General features: G+C 46.4%; 1 protein-coding gene across 3 annotated transcripts in view; it reads right to left on the bottom strand.

Moving 5' to 3' along the window:
- The window catches only part of VAMP4 (vesicle associated membrane protein 4), a 436264-nt gene that overhangs the window by 302628 nt on the left and 109100 nt on the right, over window positions 1-24536 (bottom strand). For all 3 annotated transcript variants that reach the window (XM_069641244.1, XM_069641243.1, XM_069641245.1), the window contains one exon: window positions 10638-10684. In XM_069641244.1, coding sequence (XP_069497345.1) covers window positions 10638-10684 — 47 coding nt within the window. The remainder of the gene's footprint in view (window positions 1-10637; window positions 10685-24536) is intronic.

Raw genomic sequence — 24536 nt, 5'->3', positions numbered from 1 at the left:
ACAAGGGAATCCGGAATGGAATGTCCCCTGATGTACAGCGGGTCTGAGGGTGAAGGAGTGAAAAGTTTTTCAATCCTTGGATTAACTCCTCTGATTAGTGCGGGTGTGGATAGCGAAGGGATGATTCTTCTCTTCACTGAAGCGAGGAGGGGAATGGTCTGGCTGACTGGGGGTTTCTCCTTAATTACTCTTTCCACAAAGTCTATTTCCGGAGAGATCTCCCCAGTGTCCAGTTCGAAATGTGCTGCTGCTCTGCGCAACAGGGCATTGAATGTGGGCTGATCGTCAATGGGAGACGTGTTTCTAACAGGTGAATTGTCAGGAGGATTTAGGTTCAGGACATCAGTGTCCGAATATACTGATGGGGATTGCCAGGGATGAGAAGGTCCTTCTTCTGGATTTTCTCCGAAGCCTTCTCCTACCATGTCTGGGCTGTCTTCCAGACCTTCCTCTTGGTTCTGTCCTTCATTGTCCACAAAATCATCCTCCTCTTCCAAGTATTGTTCCTCACCAGTGAGGTCATACACATTATGGAAGTCTAAGGGTGTGTCCTGCCTCGGGTATTTGGCCCTGGGGTCCTCCTGAGGCCCTTCTCTTGTTCTCTTGGGAGTGGGAGGGTTCTGGGTGTTCATAAACCTCTCCATTCTCTCCATGCAGAGATAGAGCCTTTCCATGGTTTCATGGGGTACCCCTGAGCGGTCTAGCGGGGGAAAATTAGTGTTATCTTGCTGAAAACGGCTCGACCTCTGCCACAACGTCGAGGAAAGTGTCCCGTCGCCCTCCGAAAAGCCTTCCGGTGTGCTGGGGGTCCCCCCGACTGAAGGGGGTAGTCCCTGTTTTTTTTCGGCATGTCTTTCGACCTTTGCGTAGCGCTCGACGTGTCTTTCGGCGTACGCTTCTGGGCGTCGGCCACAACGATCCTCGCCAAGCTCTCTGTGACTCGTTTGTCAGCGGAGGGCTGTGGTTTCGACGTTACGGGTGTCGAACGTTCTACGGCGGCGTGCGCTCTCTGCTGGTGCGCGCCGGCCGATGGTTTGGGGGCGGCGCCCTTATTTGCCGAAAGCCCAGTCGCTGGTCGCGGCTGTGGTTGCGAGAGGGGCTTCGAACCCGAACGATCCGAGGAGGCCGCCGGTGTAACCTGCGTCTCCTTGGGCGCTGATGCTTTCTTCGTCTTCGACGAAGAAGAGCTATGGGTTGTGTGTTTATGTGTTTTATCGTGTGCGTCAGTGTCGCCGGGGTGTTCATCCCCATAAGCAGGGCGTGAGCCGAGCCCGTCGGGGCCGGGGACAGACGACGAAGAGCGCGAGCGCTCTTTAGAGGGGTGTACGACTTCCGTAGCGGAGGTCGTGTTATCACGTTCCTCGTCACTGTCGGTGGTAGCAGCGGCGGGTGAAGACCCGGCCTTCGACATAGCGTAGGCCGCCCACCTCTTGACCCTACGGTCTTTTAGAGTCTTTGGCTTTAGAAGCCGACAAGCTGAGCAACCCTCCTCTACGTGATCGAGGGGCAAGCAGCGGTTACACCGTGAATGCTTGTCCTTCCAAGTAAACTTGCCCTTACAAAGTGGGCAAAACCTAAAGGGTGTCCTCTCCATAGCCGAGGCAATAAACCGTGATAACTACCCCAAGGGAAAGGAAGGGGAAAAGGAAAGGCATTCTCAGAAAAAGAATCAGAGATGTCCCACGACCCCACTCTCCCTACTGTATTTGGCCTGCGAGGCCAGGCCACGTGTTCGGCAACGCCGAAGGATCTCCTCCACTCGTCCCCTCCGTCGAAGATCTTGCTCGGCGGAGACAGCTTCACAACTGCGTCGAGGGAGGGATCGATATATTAAATCTTTAAACAGGAAAAAACGACCAAAGGTCGAGGAGATGGAATCTGCAATGTCTCTCGAGGAGCTCCGCGTAAAGGCGACCAGTAGCTGGGCGGAAAAAAACAATCTGAGGGACCTCGACGCGTAAGGGATTGTGGGTACAACACACGTCACTATAGGGATAGTATTTCAGACACGCCTTGTCGACGTCCCTTTTCGACTACGAAAAACAAAATGCAATACTCCGCAGTGACCACTGGATGTCGGACCTATGCACAGCATGTGATTCTAAGCAGATTAACAAGCATCAGAAGCAGACCTTCTTGTGACTTGTGGATCTCACCAGCCTCTTGGTAGGAGCCATCGTTTTCGGGACTCCCAGGTCGCTTGGCACGAAGGATTAAAACAGGCTCTGGTTACACAGCAGGCTCTCCAGTCACTGGAATTTGTTAAAGCCGTCTTTTCTTCATCTTTCTCTACGGATTTGCTTCAAGTGGTCGACTTGTCGGCAGCTTCCAGGATCCAAGTAGTACTACAGCATAACTTCTGCAGACTCTCCCTGCAGTTTACAGAAAGGGGCAGCTGGCTGTCCAACCAGGACAGCCAGCTCCCCTGTAGGAACGGATTCCTTTCAGGCAAGCTGGAAGACCAAGGGCTGCAGTTTTGGACTCCTCCCTCGTTTTCTGCCTTCACAGACACTCAGAGCCTCGGTTGGGAATACAAAGGATTCCCAACCAAGATCTTTCCTGCCTAGAATGGTAGAAGACCTAATGAACGCAAGCAAATGGGAAATGGTGAAAAAAAGAAGGAGGCCACCGTTCTGGTGACCCTCCTGTGCATTACCGCGGCCGATTTGACAGCCTGCGAGTAATAATGACTAAACGTCATAAAGTAGTTTCACTGTCACCAGCCATTCAATTTAACTTGCAATTGTAACAAAATAAATGTACCTGGTAAGCGATAAAGGGAATACAGTGTATCTCCCCACCACTACACATAAGGTGGGGTGTGCTGGCTCACTATATAAAATGTGAAGGAGATGGAAATCCCACTCAACTTATTGGGAACAGTAGTTCATCCAAGAAATAATGAGAGAAATTACAAAGGGAAGCCCAAAGGCGCAACCCAGCCTATGCCCAAAAGTTATAGGGACCATATAAATCCATACACACTATAAAGAGACATAAAAAGGTTTCCAATAACAAAAAGAGTAAAAGACCAGTTGAAAAGGGGAAAAAGATTCCCACTCACCTAGTGACAAGGAAAAATAATCAATTCCAAGCAAGAAGTTCTGGGGTTGACCGGTCAGGAAGATTATTCACATATTTGAAAGTCTTCCCTAACATGCACCCTTTAAATTATTCTACATATTATTTTCTGGAGCCAACATATGTTTGTTACCTTTGGTTAATATTGCCATATGTGTTTGTTTCAGACGTGCAGACATTAAACTAGTCAGGCAGGTAAGGAGACATTTATTTTGTCTTTCATTTGTGTGGTCTATAACAGCCGTTATGGTATTTATTGTCTATATATAGTTATTTTTTGTTTATATATTTCTTTCTAGATGTTGGTCCCTGAAGATGGGCTCTAGTCTGAAATACATTGAATCCGATTGTTTGCCTTTGACTCTGGAATAAATCTATCACTGTTTTTACTCTTATGGAAATGTGTCTGTTACAAGTTATGATTAGGACTCAAGTGACATCTCAAACTACACAACTATATGAAATTTTCACTCGAAAGCCCCATGTGTTATACATGTGAGGTCCTTCCAACCTTCCTGGTTATCTAACCAAGAAATATGGTTTCATTTGTTCTACTAACCCCCAGTGCTAGGGGTGCAGGGGGATTGTGTTGTCTACAGGACCACAGAACTATTTACGTTATTTAAATAGATTATACTCACTGTTAACTAGAGGTGCCCTCACTTTACTGTATTAACTCTCTTCTTCCAAATCTCACAATGTCAAAAGGAAATCTGACTGTGCGAGCGGGTAAAGGAGAGGGCACGAGAGGAGCACTATCAATGCTTATTCTGATCATCCCTGTTCATACAGCCCATCATGGATTGAGGCTGCATATTGGATGTCAAAAGAGCTCATGCATGCTCTCGCTGCACACAACCCTGTGGCATCCTGCCTTCCCACCTCTCCATTAGATCAGGATTCCATAAACCCTTTAAAAGTTGTGTTGGACTGGGCAACAAACAGACCCAGGTACCAAATAAAGGGACCCGCAGTTTTGATCGATTATCAATTCCATTCATTACAAACTGATTAGTATGTTAAATCAGGTCATGTTTTTTGGCTTTTACCTCACCACCGTAGTGATCTTATTGCACCGAAAACGTGTCTGTGAACTGTGACCCCACCTCAGTTGCAAAGCAACCGTGGTCAGACGGAAATGAGGAAAAAGCTAAGAGGGAATTGCCAACATCGGGAAAAGTCAGAGAGAGCAGAAGGCAAAAAGGTGACAAGGAGTGGGAGAGATAACATGAGGATTGAGTGGTAGGATTAGCTGGGATGCATGTACCGCAGAATGAATTTAGACTAAAATGGTCATGAAAAGGAGCAGGAGCTGTCCATAATGGGCAAATCAAGTATCTTGTCAGTTAGGAGTGCAATGTGCTGTAGTTTTAATTAGAAGTAAGGTTTTGGATGTGTGATGCCTTGAGATGTGCTCAAGTGTAGCTGGATGTTGTGGGAGCTTAGCGACCAGATACGTTTATAGTGTCCCTTATGAGGAGTCCTCAAGGGACCAGGTGCTACTGAATCAGACCTGACCACAGAAGACAAAGTCCATTCCGAGGCATACTGACAGATTGGATCCGTCCAACATTAATGTCTTTCAGATAAAAAAGGACTCTGATGAAAACACTTTCTTTGGCTTTTCGTGGTTAAACCTGTGTCCACAACATAACAAGGAACACAAATGATAACCTGGATCATATGTTTAATACTGTGTTCCAAGGATAGTATTACGTCAAGTAGATATGAAAGTGGCTTATTGTTTTGGTGTTTTTTTGTGTTTTTTTCTGTTTAGGCTTTTAATTGATTTGAAAGTTTGATTTTCTTCTTTCGGTTTGAGACTTTATGAATTCCGAACATGTGTACATAGATGAAATTGTTGATTCCTGCACTTGCACATATTGCTTTGTGGCTATTTATTGTATCTGTTTATAGGTATTGGTTTGCTTAATTCAATACAAATTTGACTCCGAGCTCTTGGCCCAATGGTGTTTCTTTGCTGTCAAATGTATGAATAATTTATGAAAAAACCTCTGGTTTTGAAGAGGGTTGGTCTATGGAGGTTTATAAATAATTTAACCCAGTTGAACCAACCTCATGCGCAGCAATAATTTTCCTCTTTGTTTCAGCTACTGAGCCAGATGACAGGTGTCGGCGTCACGGGTTGCCTGTGTGCTGAAAGACAGGTTGGAGGTCACAAAAGTGCAAAATGACAAATTAATATCCCTCACCAGGAGCCATACTCTGATAGCACCCCATGGCAGGAAGAGAATGATCGTGCACAATTATGTAACCTAAAGGCCTGACCTTATGCTATAGGGGTAGCATTGGAAATATAATCAAAGGCGTTATGGCTGTGCCATGTTATGGCTGAATACATTGGATCATTAAGTGGGATAGCACGTGCTTCGAATACCTACGGGAGCTTTCTCACCGGTAGGCCATATTACGATATCCTTGTTAGTATGAGGCTTAAACTCTCCTGCATGACTCAAACATGTTTGGGGCTACTTGTAGTTTTATAAATAAGAGAGGCGATTTGACAGTTTGGGCTGAACTACTACTTTTGGGGTGACACCAAGACTGATTTGCATTTGGGCTTTCCCCCATCTGCGACGGTATAGCAAGTCGTCAAACAATGGGGTTGAGTGTTGTCCAGAGCAATTCCAATAATACTTCCAGCCACCAACCCTCAGTTTTGTTGAAAATGAGACACAAAAGCACCTTTTTTGGTCATGTCGATGTTAAAAGAAAGTGCATTTTAAAGCAATTTTGATGAGTAACCCTGGAAAAAACTATAAGCTCTGCAGAGTACTAACTAATCAAAGTATCCCACGTTGGCTCGCCAAAGAATCCCACAGAAGCCTATTGAGCCAGCCCCAAGAATATTGCCCTATCGGCCAGTCTGAGCCTGCCTTTAAGTGCTGCAGTGGAAGCAGCAGGCATCTGAAGCATAATGGCCACATTTAAATTCAGCTCAACATTGCATATGATAACTACACCGAACATAGAAGTAATGTTAGCATAATATAGCAGTAAGTGGGCATTTGAAGCTGCATCTGATGGCAGCATGTGCGCATGAAAGGCCATACCCATGACCCGCAAATGTGATTTTACTTGGCAAAAGAGGACAATACAGGGCACTTGGCATATATTATGGTAGTGTATTGCCCCGATTGCCCGCACATTAGATGCGGCGACTATACCAGCCATACGAGGACTTATCTGGTAGAAAATCACAGCATGTGGACAAGTTAAACGACATTTGAGGAGTTTATTTGGAATAAGATTGCATTACTGGAGCGTACACTAGAAATTAGGCAACACCGCATGGGAGGTGATAATTAACTATGTCCGCGTTAAAAGGCATTACCGGTATGTGGTGCTTTTTAAAAATCAGTGATATCACTTACTGTGTCGTCATCAAAACAATGTTATGTGACATATCCACGCGCTAGCACTTTAAAAGCCACGTGAAGCCACTTCTTGTGATGTCATCGGTCATGTAACGTCGCTTTCGCTACTCTTTAGCATTTCTGCAAAACCATGCTGCTGTCTCAGAGGAGATAGACACTCGCCCCCTCCCCCGAGAGACAGCAAGAGACCAACCAGAACATTTTCCTATGCCAAATAGCAGCCATGTAACACTCCACTGCACAGGCTAAATGATCTCACAACCTAAAATTAAAATACTCGAAAAAGGTTGCACAATATTTATTTTCTGCATATGGGCGCAAGGCAAGGTTCTCCATCAAAGCATTGATTAAAAAAAAAAGGTATGCATGGAGACGCTTCCAAATGAGGTAAAACCAAGACAGCATCCGTGCAATAATCATGCACAGCTCCCCAATCCCACCCACACACAACCAGTAAAGGACATGTGGCGGCAGCACAAGCTTCACAAAAGAATGTACAGGGAAGGCAGCAGCATTGCAAGCTTTCTTTGCACAAACTAGAACATCATGTGCAGAATTTGTGCGGGCTACCCACTACAGATACAGTATGCACAGACAATGGCAAAGTAAGCCAGCCTCACGCACAAAAACAATATGTACTGGCTGAAAAGAAACAGTGAAAGCTTTCCTGGTTAAAACAGTCAGAAACATTGCAACCTTCAGAAGAAAACAAAAAAAGAACAGGTGCACAAGAGGTATCTGCCAATACTGCTCCAACACTGAAGGAAGATGGTCCAGTTCTTAAATCGCCTCTGGGGCCAGGAGTGCTGGGACAAACTCACTCTCCAAGGAGATGGGGGGTCTGTGATTTCAGTGAAAGCATCTTGCGTTTCGGTTTCTTTAACCGTAAATAAAGCACTTTGAGGCATTGCAAGTCAACTAAGAGAATATTAATTTGGGCAGGGTAATACAGAGGGCGGAGCTCTCGAAAACGCTGGGTCGGTGCTTTGGGAGGGTGAGGCTGCAGCCATTACCTGTCCAGTGTCAGGGAAGGAAAGGGAAGGGAAAGGAGAGTACTGGGTTTCCATTTTTAGAAAAAAAATGATTTAGCAGCGTTTAGAAAAAAATGATTTAGCAGCGTATGAAGGCTTGGCGGTGGAAACATTCGTGAGGGAGGCACTGCGGGCCATCACATCCCCAAGAAAACGTGGTGGGGAGGAGCGCATCACTACGAAATCGCAGGCGTCATGGCAAAGGACTAAAGGCCAACAAGTGCAAAACGGGATGTACCGACAAAGAAAGACCAAAAGGGATGGCGAGGGAACGGGCTGGAAACTAGGAATTGGATGCAGATTGACAAGCATTTCTATTGTATTTGTGGTGCGAATATGCAATGGCAGCGAGGACTTTGTGTGCTTTATGATGGGTGAGCAATAGTAGATTAAAAATAATATAATAAATAAAGATTAAGGACATTTGGGGCAATACAGGTCAACGTTATATGAAATATCCGATATTTACACCTTTGTACAGGCGAGGGCAGGTTTGGGGATCACGGGGAGGGATGACGACCCTTGCATGCCATGTGTTCCTAAGGGATACCAAGCCGATTCTGGAGCAATTTCAAAGGCCGGACGCATGGCGTCTGTTATTTCTGGGGTAATGCATTTCAGTGTGGGGAGCAAAGTTAGGGACATACAAACCGGCACAATACAGACAAAAATTGCATATACTATAAATTATTTACAGCTTTCGAGCGACGTTATAATTTGCGCTTGGTAATGGGGACAGGAAGAGCAATAAAGTGAAGTCGGAATAGAGATGTACAGGTGCTGGAGGAAGTGATCGAAGGGAGAGGGGTCTATGGAGATAGGATGTAACCAGAGGGATGAGGAAGACTTGCTCAAGACAGTTGCCACTGTTGTGTTTGGATTGGTTGTGAAAACAGGAAGCGTCTGAAAAGGGTGAAACCAAGCTCAAGAAGTTGAGCAATGGAGGTGCTCGGAAGGTTAAAGTCACCCATGGGGGGCGATCAGGGCCTCAGTGAGGAGTGTGTCATGTCAAGGGCACAGAAAAAATAATTAATGTAGGTAGTGGATGAAGAGGCGAGTATAATAAGGTTGGTATGACGTCAACGACAGTGTGTTCAAAGGAAGAGGGTAGAAAAATATGAGGTATTACCCTTTCTGGCCTCTTCCCCAGCTGGAGAGAATATACAGTGTGGGACTTTGTCTGGCAAGCTCAGAGTGTCGCTGTGTCATGCTACGGGGGCGGGGGGAGGTGATTTCAGTTTTTGTTACATAACGGGGAGATGGTGTGTATGACTTAAAGAAGGCAATGAGGAAATTGGTTTTGATGGAGTGGGGTTGGGCATGCATTATTCTGATGGCAGTATTAGTTGTGCGGGTGGGCGGGTGGGGGCACTGCGGAGGAAGAGACAAGGAGCATACATTAAGTTAGAGCAAGAAAAGGGGGGGGCCTTCTGTGGGTAGAAGGTTGGGAATGTGGTGGGATGGAGGGAAGGATGAAGCAGAGGGGGAACCATGCCTTGGAACGCATAGTAAGGTCATGTGAAAGGTGGTGACTGAGATGAGTAAAAGGGTGGGGATGTGGAGAGGCCTTGTGCAGGAAGCAAAGTGGATAGTACAGGGGTTTGGACTGGAACAAACAAAGCAACTATGACAGTAGAATGGCCAATACAGGGGGCTAAGCACCAAAGGAGGGGTCAGGAGTAGCAGAGTACATAGAAATGCGTGGCAGCAGCAATGTAGTAAGATGTTACAGTAGGCAAACAGGTACTACACTTGGCAAATGCCCTTTGCCAGGTCTCCTGATGGTCTTGATGCCCTAGTGAGGAAAAACAAACACAAAGCCGGATTAAAAACACGCCAGCCGGATTGGAGTGCCGGGTGGAGGCAGCAAGACGTGGTGTTAACTGCTGTTATAGAAGCCTGGAGAGAGGAGAGCTGGAAAGGGCGATTGAATTGCCACTGTGCATACTATAGCCGATGCTTACTCCTTCATCTAGTCTGATAATCGGGTGCCATGTCTGTAGATGCCCCCAGTTCTTGGGCTAGTGTGGCTGAAAAAACAAAGTTCCCAGGCAAGGTGCATGCAGGTGGCCAATGCAGATACCATGGCCACGTGAGCAGGTAAAAGTGTCAGGTTGAAGACCGTTTGGCGCATGGCTGAAACCATAGGCCCATGATTCAGGAGCCCCTCTTTGGCCCAAACCAACTCCAGTGAGATGGAGCAGGAACGCCCCTCAGTGGATGGAAAGTAGTGCAGGACGGGGGTGGGAAGAGAGATAAAATACAGGAGTGTAATTGACGTGATGCCTGAAACACCAGAGCTCTTGGAGCCAATTGCCAATGAGGAGCCAATTGCCATGGAGACGTGTGCAGGCTTTTCTTTGTAAATGGAATGGTTGATGTGCAGCACTGCACTCTTTCCAAGCCTTTGCAATTCTTTAATATACCACTAGACCTGTAGATCGAGTAGCCTAGTTTACCTTCGACACATGGAGAGATGTGTGACAAACATTTTATCAGGGCTTTCTGTAAAATGGTGTATGTCGCCATAAGCCCACTTCATGTTTGGCACACTGCTGCCACCCAGAGGTGAGCCGCTCAGTGAAGTTTTTCTTTGAAATTTACTCAAACAAAACCAGTAAACGTGGAATGAAAGTTTAAACATTCTAGAATGTCAATGTACTGCTGGTGAGGTCGAGTGCCAATAAAAAGCTAATAGGCCTTCATATAAACGACTATGCGAGAAGTCGAGTAGATTTTGTGGGGCTTGCTTTCCCTTCCTGTGGAATTATCTGGATGCAAAGCTGAGATGGAATGGACGAATGAGAAAATCCTAGTTTTGTTAGTCTGCTGAGTGACATCAGAGTCCATTTGGGATTGGTATGTATTAGCGCTGGTGAGAGGGCGAGTTCTCTCCCGGCAACTTTAGAAAGAATTATCATACAATTTTCCACAGCCTCAAAAATGGGAAGATGACGTCTAATTAAAGGCATGGTATCACAGATCACAACTCAATTTTTTTACATATGCCAAAATTACAGATACAGAATATATATGTAAGCTCATTCAGGCAAGCAACCTGTATGTAAACACATGGTAACAGGGACCAGCAGATAAAAGTATAGAAGATAAATCTGTGTGCACTTACAAGAAAAAGTCCTCCTCTTCATCAGAATCCTCCTCCAGCAAATTCCGCTGCCATAAAAAAGAAAGAAAAACAATTTATGCCTTTTGCGGTTGTTCTGCATTCAATAAACAGGTCCCACCAGGATATTTGTATTTGTCTTTATTAATGCCTTATACAGTAGAATTACTTATAACCCACAGAGGAAGGCGAGCACAGTATTCCTCCTTTCAGTTCTCCCTCATTCCCCCACTACATGGAAGTACATCACTCGCTTTATAGTCATGTCTCAGCGACATGATGATCGTCACACTTATGTGCTTGAGGTGTAACCCCCGCTTGGTAAGAAAGTCAAAATATACTAGTACAGTACAGTCCAGTCCTTGTACCTTTCAAGAGATCTTCTCCCTCGAGTAGGTCTCCTGCGGCTTGGTCTACTCATCGTCTCTTACTTCCACTTCAGGAGCCTTCTAGCTAACAGTTCTCTCTTCTTCATATCGGTCTTCATCAAAGATGTCATTTGCCTCCAGTTTCTGCTCCAGATTGTCTCTGGCTTCTCTGCCCCTGTTGCTGGTTCCTCATTCACTTCCCTCTAGTCCTCTCTGCCACATTCATTGTCTCTCAAGGAACCTTATTCCTCAGAAATTCCTGGCCTCCCTTTGCCAATATAGTGCTACTCTTTCCATGCTCCGGTCTTTCCAATGGATGGTCTGTAGATAATATTTTCTTGTCTTGCTTACTTAGATGGAAGCACTATATTGAGAATTAGCCACCCTGTCATTCTGTGGAAGTTTCTCTTTGATACACGTCTTGTTTGCAGGGTATGGGTCCTTTCTGATTTTGTTGTGAATTTCCTTCCTTGTAGGCCATGTATTATTTCTCTGATTCTCTCTCTCCGTCTATTGGTTTCTTGATCCTTGCTAATGCTGCAAGTCCATGCAGGTGACTGTTTGGAGTGCCTGTCCATCATCATGTAGATGTCTCACTATTGAGTGCGATTCAGTGAGCAGCTATTCTCTTGAGAGCTTCATCATACCACAGCCTACAGCGTTGCGCATCATGTAATATTCCCTTAATGCACCCGTTCATTTTTTTCTACCCCACTGTTTTCCTGAGGGTGGCAAATTGTGGCTTGTCTATGTTCTATGCCATGTCTTTCCATCTCTTCGGATAAGAGTTGAACTCCATTTTCTGTCACTGGGTATTTGGGATTACCTTCTCTTCTTCGTCAAAGAACTTCAGGATCTACTTTACAAACTTCAGCTCTATCCATTTAGACGTGTAGTTCACCACAACTATAGCATGCTTTTGCTCTTTTCTGCACTTACTCTATGCATTTACTCTGTGGGACGAATGAAGTCAACTGCCACTTGAGTCCAAGGGTCATGTTGCCATAACAAGTTAACAAGGGAGTGGGTTGTGTTTATTTTATTTATAACGCACCGAATACCGTACCCGAGTTCAGTTTCTAAGTGCGGATCCGGAATTTGAACCTCTGTTGCTCTGTGTGGTCTTGCTTCCAAGACCAGCGTGTTGCCCCTGTGCAATCATCCGTTCACGTTAACCTCCTGCTTTGCATACAATTCTATTTCACACTCCCCCCCCCTCTATTTCAGAGTCCATTAAGGGCCACCAACATTGTTCTTGTACTTTTCTTGGGGTGGTTTGGGTGTATCCTTCTTTCCAGTAGTTTTACATTTCTTGAGGGAGTGACATTTCTCTGGACCATCCATTGTTTGGGAACACTCCCCTTCTGCAGTATGGTGTTCTCTTGTTGCTCTTTTTGCTATTCTTCTGAAATTCTTGCACTGTCCTGTAGACTGCTTCAGTCGGTAATCATGGCTACTACACATTCTACCCTCAAATGTGTCATGGATATCCTTTTTGACAGGTAACCTCAATGCACTCCGCCTGGCCATTATGCCACCCTGCTATTTGCTGAATCTGAAAACTGTACTTTCGCATTTATTATGCTGGCCTTGCTAGTGCAGGTCAGATTCCCAGTATTCCTTGGTCCCAATATGTTTACCAACCATTTGTAGGCATTCGAGACTTTGAAATTCCTTCCCCACACATGGCTTGCAGTAGCTTGCTGCCCAGGTGCATGCCAACATTTCTCTCTCAATGACCAGTGTTGTTTCAGTCAATGCTTTTGATGCGAAGGCTACGGTTTCCATTCCTCCTTTGCATCAGTGTCACCCCCCAATTCATATGCACGATCAGCTACAGCCATCGTCGTGGTTACACATATGTCAAGGTCTTGTGTCACGGATCACTCAAGGAATACTACCAGTCAGAGAGATTGTTCAAGGATTGTATTGGTCTTTTCAGGGTCTAAGAGCCATCCCTCTCTCTCGCCTGGAGGGCACCAATCCACCCTCGTTCAGGTGCCCCAACTCTCCATGTTAGAATATACTGAATATTGATCCCTACTAAGTTCTGACTTACGGCATTTGATCTTTATACGTTTTCCCCTCTAGTGCATCTGTCTAAGCTCCCCAGGGACTTCCTAGATTGACCCTACACTACCCAGTGGTTAGTTGGCTATCAAAGGATAATGGGCTATGCCGTTTTCAGACACACTACTCGATTTGGTCTTCTTCCCATCATGGCCATGTCCCTCTTAGTTCTGATGTTGTGTCCAACTACTCTTCCGCCAACTCCCATCGCCTCCTCTACTCAGTGTCTTCCTCTGATGTCTCACTCCTTCTAACCATTGCTTCCTCCCTTTGATGTTATTACTCCCTACACTACCCTGCACTACTTCCTCCACCACACTACTCCACCCCACCTTCTACTAAGACACCCTCCTTTCACACAAGCACTTAACATTCACTCCCTCTACCAATCACACTCGCCAGTCACACTCGCCAGTCACAGACTCACAATGCAGTACCACTTGCACTCACTAACCAAATCCTCACCTGCTCCAAACATTGCCTCCACACTAAGTTTTTCCCCCGGTTGGTCTCTTGGTCCACCACCTCCTCCTCCACTGACCTCACCTGAGCAACACAACTTTCCCCATTTCCTGTGTTCTCTTTGAACCTCCTCTCTATCCTCTGGTTGGTGCATAGTCCCTGGCTAATCTGGCCCAGTCTTCCCCATCCGGGAGGTATTACTTACAAGAAAGCTTTCCTATAGTGCCTTAAGCTCCACACCGTTTATCTGCACGGGGCAGCAGTGGAACACCAGCAGTTCATTTTGTACAATGACCCAGTTAGAGTTGGACGGTCTGGCCTGGCTGCTCCGACGGCAAGTCCAGCCTCTATTTGATGAGATTCTTTCATGTCTCTGGTGGTCTAAAGTGCCGGAACCCATCTCATTCCCGGGCGGGCCTAGGCTGGTGTGTGGTGCATGACGTTAAAAACAGCTGCATATACGAGGTTCGGATCCTCCATCTGGTGCTTCCCCCTTCAGTGGTCTTCACATCTGACTTCTGACGGGTGAGCAGGACCTCTGGCTCTCTTCTGTTTAGCTCTCTACATTGGAATGCTTACAAGGCTTTGTGTGGGACACAGATTATTCAGTCTGGTTGGTGATTTTCTCCAGGGTCTGGTGTTTCTCTCGAAAAAAAAGTCAGCACTGGATTGAAAGGCATGGTGTGATGCAGAGGGGTCCTCGTCCCTTTTATCAAAGGCAGGGTCAGACCTTGTCACACTCTTTATTCCTTTGAATGCGTCCTTGGGCATGTCAGACCAGTCCTACGACTCCTTTTTCTCAAGAACTTTCTTCAGCCTTCTTGTTCTACATATTTTGTGTAATATTCAGCCAGGCCCACACATTATTTTAGTTGCTCCTTTTCATCAGTTGAGGTGATTCCTCTAGGTCATTTACTAGGTTTACTTCTTTGGGCTCTATCCCTTTAGCAGAGACGAGTATCCTAGGAAGTCTAATCTTTCTTTGTCAAATTCTTACACTTGTCCTGGTTTAACTGGAATTCAGTATCTCAGTCTCCTCAGTAATTAAAGACTGCTGTGTTCTTTTGCAGATGCACAAATAAATTTGAAATAAATCTTGGAAGTATTTGACCTTTTCTATGCTTTGTAACATTTGTGTCATGACTCTATGGAAAACTAAGCAGCTGAAGATAGCCCAAACAGCATCTGAGTAAACTGGCGTGCATTGAAAGACATTATGAAAGCTGTCAACTGTTTTGATCTGGGGTGCAGCTTCACTTCATAGAAAGCACTAGTTCCTTCTAGTTTCAAAAACACGTCAGCTTCTTGTAGCAACAGCATAGTTTCCATGTTGTTGGGTAATGGGAAATTGTTCACCACTTCTTGGTTTAGTGCTCAGAGGTCGATGCACATTCACAATCTGCTTGATCCATTCCTTCTTGTGACTGCAATGGGATTCATCCATTCAGAGGCTTCTACAGTCGGATATCCCTTCATAAATCAGGTGCTCTATGAGCAAGTGTTGCTCCTCCTTTGCAGTCACTGGATCCAGTATGACCTTTTGTTTGACTAATAGTGCTCCATCCCTTATATTAATTTCATGCATGCACATCTTCAAGTTTCATAAAGACTGGTGTTAAGATGGATTTCCAAAATCAGACCTTAGTGGGAAGATTTTGTGAGGCCACCCTGTTTATTGTAAACAGAGAAGACACAGGTTGGCCAAACCCCAATACAGGTAAGGCAGGTCAGCAGTCAAGGCTTAGTCTCTGGAAACGTACGAGTGGTCTAAGGCTACAATGAGTTCACACAGGTTAGCCAGTAAGTATATAAAACTACACTCATATATGAGGCCTTTAGTTACACAGCCTCTTTTCCTTTTCAGTTGGTGATCAGGTGTAAGTAGACCTTTGCATGGTCTAAGCCCAGCCCACCCGTCAAACACTTTAAACTGTTGGTGCCTTTCTGTTTTGCTGCCCTTTTTCCCTACTTAAGCAACCCTCCAGCCTCTTTTCCTTTGTAGTTGGTGAGCAGGTGCAAGTGGATCTAGGTCATGTGGCCTAAGTCCCACCCATCTTCTTAGCCCTGCCTCCTCTTTTCTACTCGATCAAGGGTGTCTCTCAATCAGGCAGAGTGAACGGCAGACGAAGAAACAAGGAAGCAAACCGTCGGTCAGACAACAGGTAAGCATGCACCGACATAAATTTTCTCTCTGTCCCTACAGACCATCCCCACCATCACTAGGCAATGACATGATCAATATCGGACTCTCCTCTAAGGCATGGAGCAACCTCACGCAAATCAGCCCCAAGCCCATCAGCACCCTGTGAGAAACCGGAAGTGTCTCACACACTAGTCCCCGGAGATCCGTCATCCAGGTGGCCAGCACACGGCCATCCATATTGGATCCAGTTCGTAGGGTGAACCAGTGGGGGTGGGGGGAGAGGAGTCTTTGGGGTTTGGAAGTGGGATACCGACGGGTGAGACGCGGTACCCCCTTCCTCATAAGAGCTTTTACCATCCTACCCCTTAGGATACTTAAAAGCTCTACCCCCCCTACCGCACCCCGACACAAACACCTTCTTACACCGTGAAAGACAACGGACTAACATCAGAGCCATTTGCCTGACAAGCCTCAACACAAGGGTCAGGCAGAGTCAGGCAATTGATACCATCTGACGGCCCTTTCGTTTCCCCACAGGGATAAAAGGAGTTGCAAGAGAGCACACTTTGAGCAAGGTCAAAAGCACGAGGAAGCAGCTATTCCAGGATGGCAGTTCAAACGGAGGAGAAAGGCGGTGAGAACGGAAAGGACGGAAGTGCCCTTGCCCTTTTCGACCCAGACCTGCAAAGCCTCCGTGAAAGTAATCCGAAGACCAGGAACTACAGCTGGTGTGTGGTGCAACAGATGTCAACGGTACACAGGGCCTTCCTGCACTCATTACCAAGGTGGGGAGACGCGCTTGTTACCGTGGTGCCGCCCTTGACTCCAGACAGGAAACACCAAGGAGTTCAGCACAGCCAGTGAGTCGGACGGAGAACCGGACCGTTGAGCGAAGGTTGCAAACTGCAACAGGATATGAATTGAAAGAACTTATGAACAAGAACTTGTGTGTTACTGAACTTTTAAAGCCCAGGGATAGACTAGCTGCAAGAGTGGTCCAGCACCACATGGGCGCTCATTCGAAAGACGCTGGCCGGTCCCCTTTTCTTGTTAACATTATAGTACCAAAAGCCCATAGGGAAGGCCGGTATAGAGAATTAAGGTGGTCATACCAGGGTCAAGCCAAAACCCTTGTACTATCAAAAGTCCTTAACCCATTACCAAAGCTTTGACATTGTGAAACAGGCGTTTGCGCCCGGCTGAGGGAAACGCTGTGCAAACGGTGAATGAGTGAAGCCTAACTGGGGGCCGAGAGAAAGCCTGACTGCGGACTGGAAAAAGCTAAGGGAAGTGTCTACAGCAAGGTATTACAACTAAGTGAACTGTGTTAAACTGGCAAATGTGAACCCGGATGAGGGATGCCCGCAAATGAGAGCAAAATGTAACACCCTGTAAATATTGTGTCGACAAGTGTGAACCCAGCTGAGGGATGTCCACAGTGAACCGTTGTTAGACATTGAGACTCTTGAATGCTACAAGTTGCTGATATTTTTAAATGAAAGGCCGTAGTGAATCCGACTGAGGGAGGCCAACGTTGCAAAAAGGATCAGAGTCCGGTTGAGGGGATCCACGGGTGAAGGGAAATCACCCGACGGGAAGATTACTGAAGAAACTTTGTTGTTCATAGCACATCAGACCCTCTGAGGCAAGACACTGTTAATGTTAAAGGTGTTTATAGAGCGCACCGTCACCAACAGAGTTGGTCTCCAGGCGCTCAGGCGGATCTGTAAAGAAAGGTGGACGGGGTGGGTTAGTGGGTGAAGAGAGCATAGGAAAGTGAGAGATGGTGTACTGTTGGCAGCTTCAGTTCGGTTTTCACCGTGCACCGAGCTTGGGTGTGCAAATAGGATCGAAGCAGGACCTTGCGTGCTGTTGTTGCGATCTATGTGTTGGTAGTTTGTTGTTGCAGTGTGGTGAAGTCCGTGCGGTTTGCTGTGAGAGAGATGGTTGTGCTGGTTTTGTGTGAATTAAGTAAGCAGAAATGAGAGGTTTTGGTTAGTGGGTTGTATGTCACAAACTAAACTACCAGGATTATGAATCAGGTAGTCAAAGTGGGTTGGGATATTCTCTCTAGGTATAATGATGGTCTAGTTTCTGTGGCGATATATATATTTTATACAGCCACGTTAGTGGCTGTGTAGTTATGGTTAAGTTGTTGTTTCCATAGGAAGAGCACTTTTTGGCGACTTTTTGGGCGGCCTATAACTCCGCTCCCCCTGGACGAATCCTCAGCAAACTTTGCAAAGTATATGGGCCACTCTGAATGTTTTTGCAAAGTTTGGTGATGTTTGGTCCAGGGGGGCAAAAGTTATAGGGGGGGGTCCCAAAACGTCTTTTTCCCATAGACTGAATGGGGGAAAAACTTTGCGCACGCCTACAGCCCAAACCGCTGGACGGATTGTCATCAAATTTGCGGCAGGGGCACGTGGGGCAAAAGCGTGCTTTTGTACATTTGGTGCCAATCGTCCAGTAGTTTCCTTTAAAACTGTTAATGATGTATTCTCCATTGCCGCCTTGTTCAGGATATTTCTACATGCAGAAAACGAGGGGTGCGATAAGGGTAGTATTTTAGTCCGTGCTGTGTTAGAGGCACCTTGAAAATGTTCGAAGGACACGCGTTGTGTTACTGACCATTCAAATTGAGTACATGACGTTATTACATTACATTTTCCTATGGGTCTGTTATTGATTAGTATGCTACCATGGTTATGAAATGCTGCGGTGGTGTGGCCAGGGCCTACAGTCTAGGATTCTTGGCCGGAGGCCATACTTTCAAGACTCTAGGCCCTGGCCACAACCACCGCAGCATGTCACAACCATGGATACACCTGTAGTATTGACTAACGATTACAAGGGCGTGGGGAGTGTGTACAGCAACCAAGAACAAAGTTATAAGCGCTGGAGGTGTAAGCCAGTGCACACCCACACATTGCAATATCTATGGACATACAACTAGGAGTGCAGTCTCTGGCCAGAACAAGTGAAGCAAACTACACCTATCAATACACCCGTACTACTGCACATCACGGAGGTGGTTGTGGGCAGGATGTACAGTTTTGGTTGCATGGCTGCAGGCTGTAGCCCATACAACATACTCCTAAAACCCTAGGCCCTGCCCACATCCACTGCATCATATTAGAGCAATGCATACACCTGTAGTATATGTTAGCATGTCTGATGGTTCTGGGGAGAGTACTGTCTTGGGTGCATGGCCAAAGGCCATGCACCCAGAAACGACCTTATAAGCAGTGGAGTTATAAGCCAATGTACACGTATACATTCAAATGTATGCGGACATGTATCCAAATCTGTAGGTCCAGCCAACAACCACTAAAGCATATTGGACAGGCACGTTAGTGGCTATGTTATTATGGTGGAGTTGCTGTTTCCATAGGAAGAACACTTTTTGACTGCCTTATACCTGTGCTATACTTGGACGAATCGTCACCAAAGTTTGCACAAAAAAAAAAAAATGGTATCGCTCACTGTGACTTTCTTTGGAAAGTTTGATGATGTTTGGTGCGGGGGGGTGCAAGTTATGAGGGGCAGAGGTTCTCAAAACTTCTCTTTTCCCCTTAAATTGAATGGGGGGGAAAATTTTGTGCACGTGAACATGTGACTCATTCCCTGATAGGTTGTACAACAGCGTCAAGTAAGGGAGCTTTTTTCGGTGCCCCCCCCCCCCCTATGTTTCATTCATGTTTTAGTGTGCGCGGATATCGCTAGTAACACATCGAAACCAACACTGCATTGGACTTGACACACTCATGTAACAGTATTTCGGAAGTTGACCTTTGAGGGGGGCAGAAAGGGATGTGGAAGTACAAAAAGAAGAAGGAGCTTTTTTGTCACCAAAGTTATACTTTTAAATGGAAGTTCCTGCTTACTGTTCCACGAGCAATTACTGCGTGATAGTTCTAATGTTTACGTTTTATTCATGTTTTAGTGTACGCGGATATCGCCAGTAATACATTGAAAACAAGACTGCATTGGACTTGACAAACTCATGTAACAGTATTTCAGAAGGTGACCTTTGAGGGGGGCGGAATGGGATGTGGAAGCGCAAAATGAAAAAGTGGAGCTTTTTTCTCACCAAAGTGATACGTTTAAATGGAAGTCCCTGCTTACTATTCCACGACCAATTACTGCGTGTGGGAAATTGCCGTCAGACTGGCGTCCTCAGTTTTGTCAACTACGGCAACCATCTGCAGTGTTTGCTGGAAACATCCCTTCGGGATGTGTATGGGAGTAGCGGTTCTCATAATTGGATTGCAATATGTTGCTTTAAAGAAAGAATGTATTTGGCTTCTGAGTGAAGGACACATGAGTTGCTTTTTTGGTTGATCGCTCAATACACCTGCGCATCTGAGTGAATGTATAAGGGGCAATTCTTTTTTTGACCTTGAGTGAAAAAGGGAAACTTACTGGCAGTTCACGGAATGAAAGGGTCGAAAAAAATAGCAATTGATATTGCTATGTTTTAAAAAGTTTGTAAGGGACATGGAATATCAGTATACGAAGAATCTTCCATGCGAACACATTGGTGTAACTTGCACATACAGAATGGAGGCAGTAAATATTGTGTACGCTTAATTTTGCCCACTCTGCAGCGAACCGCGCTTTATTGTTCTCTTACCGCACATCTAATTGTGCCAATAGAATTGTCGTATTATCTTTCTGCGCTATTACATTATTGCAGTAATATTTGAGAGTGCCCAGGTTGTACATTTGTAGTGTATGACTGCATTCATTCTTTTTTAGCATTACTATTTCTTATTTGAAACGTTAACTATCTCCACATAGCTTTGTGTAAACCTTTGCACGTTTTTTTAGTCTTCTTTGAAATCACGCGACGTAATATTTTTTTCATTCTCCTTTCCTTTTTCCATTTCATAACTGAATTATCCTCTTCCTGTGTAGTTGTCATTTTTTTTCTCTTACAGCGAATGCAAAATCTCGGCATTTGTAGCTTGGCACAATAGTTTACATATGGACATTAGTAACATTTTATTAAAATGTGATGTTTGAACACGTACCTTTGTGTAGTACTTTGCACATTTTATGTGTCTTTTTTGAAATTTTTTGGTACAGGTTGGTTATTGACACGTATTTTCTGTAACCTTTCCCGCCTAGGTACATCTTGTCGTATTGTGCGTGTCAAGGGTTTCTCTTGCCGAGTGACGGCTTCTTCGGACGGCAAATGCAGCTGCTGGTGAGCGGTTGCCTGTCCATAACAATTATGTGGAATGAGACTTTAAGCCCGCTTTGTCCGTACACTGAACTCGCTATGCAGAGCAACGTCACGTCATTTATGGTGCTGTAGGCTGAAGGTCATGACGACTTTTGGAAAATCACTGGAAACAAAGACTGCTTCAACGAAATCCCAACATTTTTGTCTGCCAAAAAAACGTCTTTGTGATCTTCGACATTTGCAATGTCGTCCTTAGAAGTGGTCATGATTCCTGCCCCTCATGTCCCCAGCCCTCCAAGATGTCAGGCTGGAGCCAGGCCACGATCACCTACATGGCCCTCAAGGGCCTCTCCATCCCTCCAAAGACCCACTTGGAGTCAGACTTGGCGCACTCACTCCCATAGGATAACATTGGGGATTGGACTTTTAGTGCTTTGATGGGGACAAGATGGATGGCCCCACATATTTCGGTTCCCAGAACTGCATGTGCAGTCTAGTCTTTTGTGTGTGGTTCAGCCCAGAGACACCTGGGATACCCAGAGACTATTTAAGCCACGCCCAGGCTGAGCAACATGCTTTGTGTTTTCTGCAACTGCAGCGTGACACTCACCGTGTTCGGATCGGTCTCCAGTAGGCCTGCATCTTTCTTCTGCGCTCAGCTCCTGCAAGAACAAGAACACTGTTAGGAACAGCCTTACCTTGCAGAGCTTCTGCCCATCATTCATCGCTCCTTCTGTTCTGCGGGCATCTTCGGCTGCGTCATTCCCATCCCGCCACGCCGCTTCCTAAGGAAGAGGGAAAAGAACAGAAAAAAGGCATTAGTAAGCATTCAGCAAATCTTCGCTTATTTTTAAAGACTGTACAAGCTTCAAACGCTTACCTGAATCCCAGCCGCTCTGGGGGAACTCTGTCTCCGGAACTTCTCATCCATCTGCAAGAGGGAAAAGACACTCCAGGTTAGCGTGGAAACATCTAGAGGCGCCGCATACCGCGCTTACTCGCGCATCACGCTCTCACTCACCTTCAGCGCTACTCATCTCAGCAGCACGTCGCCATCCCCGGATGCCGGCCATCATCTAAGGAAGCAAAGGAACGAAGCAAGAGAACTGTTCAAAAGACTCATTATACTTACCTGTCGGACTCTTGCCAGTGAAATAACTAGGCAGCAACGAGCCTGCATCAATCAACACGCCCCTGCGCTGAAAGCAGGACGGAGAGCACACTTTCCAAGAAAACAAGGTGAGCTGTGGATCAAAGGGAAGGGTTGGACCCCGGGGAAGAAGGGGTTCAAGCACACAAAGACAATAGGGAGTTATACTCTACCAATCCTTTGTTTCAGGCCCAGTCTCCTGTCGAGTAGACTCCAGGGAAGGGTTTGAGGTCGTAAGAGGTCAGAACAGGCTGAGTGACGTCCCCGTGGATACCAGCTGAGCGTTACAGAACACAAAGCCTCACATCAAAATCCACCTGGGCGTCATGAAAAAGTCAGAAACCGACCAGTTAGCCCACATGTTGGGGCAGCTACGTTCCGAAGTACATGCAGCCAGGCAGGAGACCAACACCCCGAGGAGAGAGCCGATAGTAGCCAAAGAACGCACTGATGATTTAAGCCGGCAACTTCTCCAGTCACAAGCAGGGCATGCACCATTGCCGGGAAGCGTGCCCTCGATGCCAGCACCATCAGCCAATCCCGTTCAGATAACCCTTCCTGGGACAGTTCCCTTGTCCCTGCCCGAACGATTTACGGGGGATCCCAAGAGGTTTGCAACGTTCATGAACCAGTGCCGCCTGTACTTCCTTTGTAGACCAGGGGCCTTTCCGAATGACTAATCACGTGTCGCTTTTGTGCTATCCTACCCGAGTGGTAGCGCCGCGGACTGGTCTGTACCCTTTGTGGCACAAGACGATCCTTTGCTGCATGATTTCAGGGGCTTTCAGCAGGAGATTGAAAAGGTGTTCGCCTGTCGTAGTCATGGGCAGGCATTAGAAAACGAACTTCTGTCCCTACGCCAAGGGAATCAAGACCTATTGACATACATAGCCACGTTCAATAGACTCATAGTTGAAGCAGAATGGCCAATGGAGAAGAGAACCACGTTATTTCATCAGGGGTTGCGGGGGGAGCTCAAGGATGTTCTCGCACAAGTAGTGAACCCCCCGAAAGACTGCTCAGAATTCATTGACCTTGTTCAACTGGATCATAGGTTGCAGGACCGAAGAGCAGATCGAACCAGACCGGACCCTCGCCCTATGTATGTGCGTTCAAAGGACAAGATTACCCGCACAACAGAAGGTTCAGGAGAACCAATGCAAATCGGGGGGGGTCAGATCCCCCTTGACTAAAGCGGAAAGGGATAAAAAGGAGACAGCAGCAGTTATGCCTGTACTGTGGAAGGTCAGGTATTTTCCTTAAAGAGTGCCCTGTGAAGCCACCGAGGAGGACGGTAGGGGGCACGGACAAGGAAGATACCATCAAGGAATCGGAAAACTCACCAGCCCGGCAAGTGTAGGGGTCCACTTGTCGAGCGAAGAAAGTGAAATACAGACCTCCCATTTTGCACTATCTGTGGTATTGATCAATCACCAACAACCATCTCGGATGCACACAGTAAGAGCGTACATTCACAGTGGAGCCGTTGGGAATTACATCGACCAGGATCTTGCGGCAAAGATGGGGCTTCCGTTATGCCCTAAATCAACCACGACACTGTTACCACTGTCGACGGCACGGAAATAGCTTCTGGTCCAGTATCCCAATGCACTGCAGCTTTAACCCTTCTGTGCCAGGATGGACACCAAGAATCTATCGTTTTCGACCTCATTAAGGCACCACAGTACCGGTTGATTTTGGGAATGCCATGGTTGGTAGCTCACAATCCTCTAATCGATTGGCGAGCAAATGAATTGGCCTTTCCCGAGACTTGTGCCAACACAGGTTATCGCCAAGAGAAACCACCAATAGACACCAGAACCTCCACGCTTGCGACTGTGGCAATCAGCACCCTACCAAGTGAATACCAGGACTTTCAAGATGTCTTTCAGAAAGAACAGGCCAATACCCTGCCACCGCATAGACCATACGATTGCCAAATCGACCTGATACCCGGCGCACAAATCCCTTGTGGGCCAATTTAAGCACTCACAGAACCAGAAAACCAGCACCTGAAGGCCTATCTTGACCAATACCTGGCCAACGGGTTCATCCATCCCTCGAAGTCTCCAGCAGTCAGTCCTCTATTCTTCGTACCGAAAAAGGAGGGGGACTTGAGAACGTGCATCGACTATCGCGCACTGAACCAGATTACCGTAAAAAAACGCTACCCCCTGCCACTGATCCCTGAATTGCTTGATCAAGTCAAAGATGCCCAAATCTACACAAAACTAGACCTGAGGGGGGCATATCGCCTTGTTCGCGTAAAACAGGGGGACGAATGGAAAACCGCTTTTCGCACCAAATACGGCTTGTACGAATATCAAGTAATGCCCTTTGGCCTTTGCAACGCGCCTGCAGCATTTCAATACTTCATGAACGATGTCCTACGGGAATTGATGTCTGTGCTCTAGTGTACATAGACGATAATCTAGTATATTCCGCATCAAAGCAGGACCACGTTAAACACGTCCGATCCATATTGGAGAAACTCCGTCAACACCAGCTCTACGCCAAG

This window comes from Ambystoma mexicanum, chromosome 1q (genome assembly GCF_040938575.1).
Source record: "Ambystoma mexicanum isolate Mex_15411 chromosome 1q, UKY_AmexF1_1, whole genome shotgun sequence".
In the NCBI taxonomy this organism is placed as follows: Eukaryota; Metazoa; Chordata; class Amphibia; order Caudata; family Ambystomatidae; genus Ambystoma; species Ambystoma mexicanum.
This window is presented reverse-complemented; position numbering and strand designations above follow the sequence as displayed.